Source organism: Oryzias melastigma, linkage group LG19 (genome assembly GCF_002922805.2).
Source record: "Oryzias melastigma strain HK-1 linkage group LG19, ASM292280v2, whole genome shotgun sequence".
Taxonomy (NCBI): domain Eukaryota; kingdom Metazoa; phylum Chordata; class Actinopteri; order Beloniformes; family Adrianichthyidae; genus Oryzias; species Oryzias melastigma.
The window spans coordinates 2580580-2581871 of NC_050530.1; the positions used below are offsets into that span (position 1 = coordinate 2580580).

Here is a 1292-nt window from a genome sequence, read left to right on the forward strand (position 1 = left end):
ATAATTAAGTTTATTCTAGAGCTAGAAATAATAGAATTAAATGTTTTGAAAAAAAAAAAGCTTAATTTTTTTAGATTGTATCTATATTTTTAATGTATAAATGAACGAAATTGTTTTCCCACAAAATCATCAAGACATCAAAGAGTGAGAAAAGTGCGTTTGGTTGATTAAACCCCCCATGTCCCCCCATGTCCTCCCGTCCTCCGTCCATCCACAGATGGACTCAGACTCACCGTGATTGTCTTCGTCCATAGTGACGTCCTGAAGGCGCAGTCAGTCCAGCAGAAGGCGTGAATCCTCTCCTCTCCTGATTCCTCTTAAACCAGAATCTCCTTCTCTCCCTCCGGGATGATGCGTTCACTGCCCGCTCGGAGAGCACACCTCCCGCGGGTTCCTGACGCCGGAGGACGGAGCTGCAGTCTGGGGGTGATTCGGAGCTCTTATCCGTGAAGAGTGGAAGTGAAATTCAGGAGATGAGGCTTGTCACGGCTGCCTCTCTGCGCTCCATCCTCTGAGGCCCCGCCCACACCCACATTAGCTACGCTGCGATGAAGGTGACGTCAGCAAACCCCGCCTCTCGGAGGAACGCCTCACTGTTGCGCATGCGCACAAAAAGAACACAAGACGTACACTTTGCGTTCAAAGAGGCTTTAAAGTTAAAAAAATACATTATTTTATTTTTTTGTTATTGTTTAGAAATACATTCTGTAAGTTTACTATCTTTTAATTTAAAAAAATAGACAAATTGGTTGTTTATATTTCTTAAACCAAAAGTATATGTAAAATTTTGCCCAAAAATGCGCATTATTTATTATTTTCTCTTCAATAAAAGCCAAACAAAATACTTGATAAAACATAATGTGCCTTAATGCCATAATATTTATTATTTTTAGGATTTAACAGATTATAAAACATGTACAAACCTGTAATTTCCATTTTTTTGCTTTATAAATTTAGAATTTGTCTCACAATTCAGCAAAAAATATTTTAAAAAATTGTAACAAAAACAAAAAATTACATTGACATATTTTTTTATTTATTAGTACAACATGATTGCATAAAAATAAGCACATTTTTTAGCCTTAATATATACTAAATAATAATAACTTAATTGAAAAGGGTTTTATTATTATTATAGTTTAGAAACAAATGCTGTGAGTTTACTATGTTTTGATTTTAAAATAGATAAATTAGTTGTTTTTAATTTCCTAAAGCAAACGTGTCTGTCAATTTTTGTATTTTTTTTTATTTTACTTTAAAGCTTATTTTTTCTACTATACAAGCCAAATATA

At 34.3% G+C, this 1292-nt stretch overlaps 1 protein-coding gene across 1 annotated transcript in view; it reads right to left on the reverse strand.

Annotated features, from left to right (window-relative positions):
- The window catches only part of LOC112153857 (cytohesin-3), a 44535-nt gene extending 43974 nt beyond the window's left edge, over positions 1-561 (reverse strand). Inside the window, exon 1 of the mRNA XM_024284299.2 lies at positions 234-561. Coding sequence (XP_024140067.1) covers positions 234-252 — 19 coding nt within the window. The 5' untranslated portion in view covers positions 253-561. The remainder of the gene's footprint in view (positions 1-233) is intronic.
- Between the last annotated feature and the right edge of the window lie 731 nt (positions 562-1292).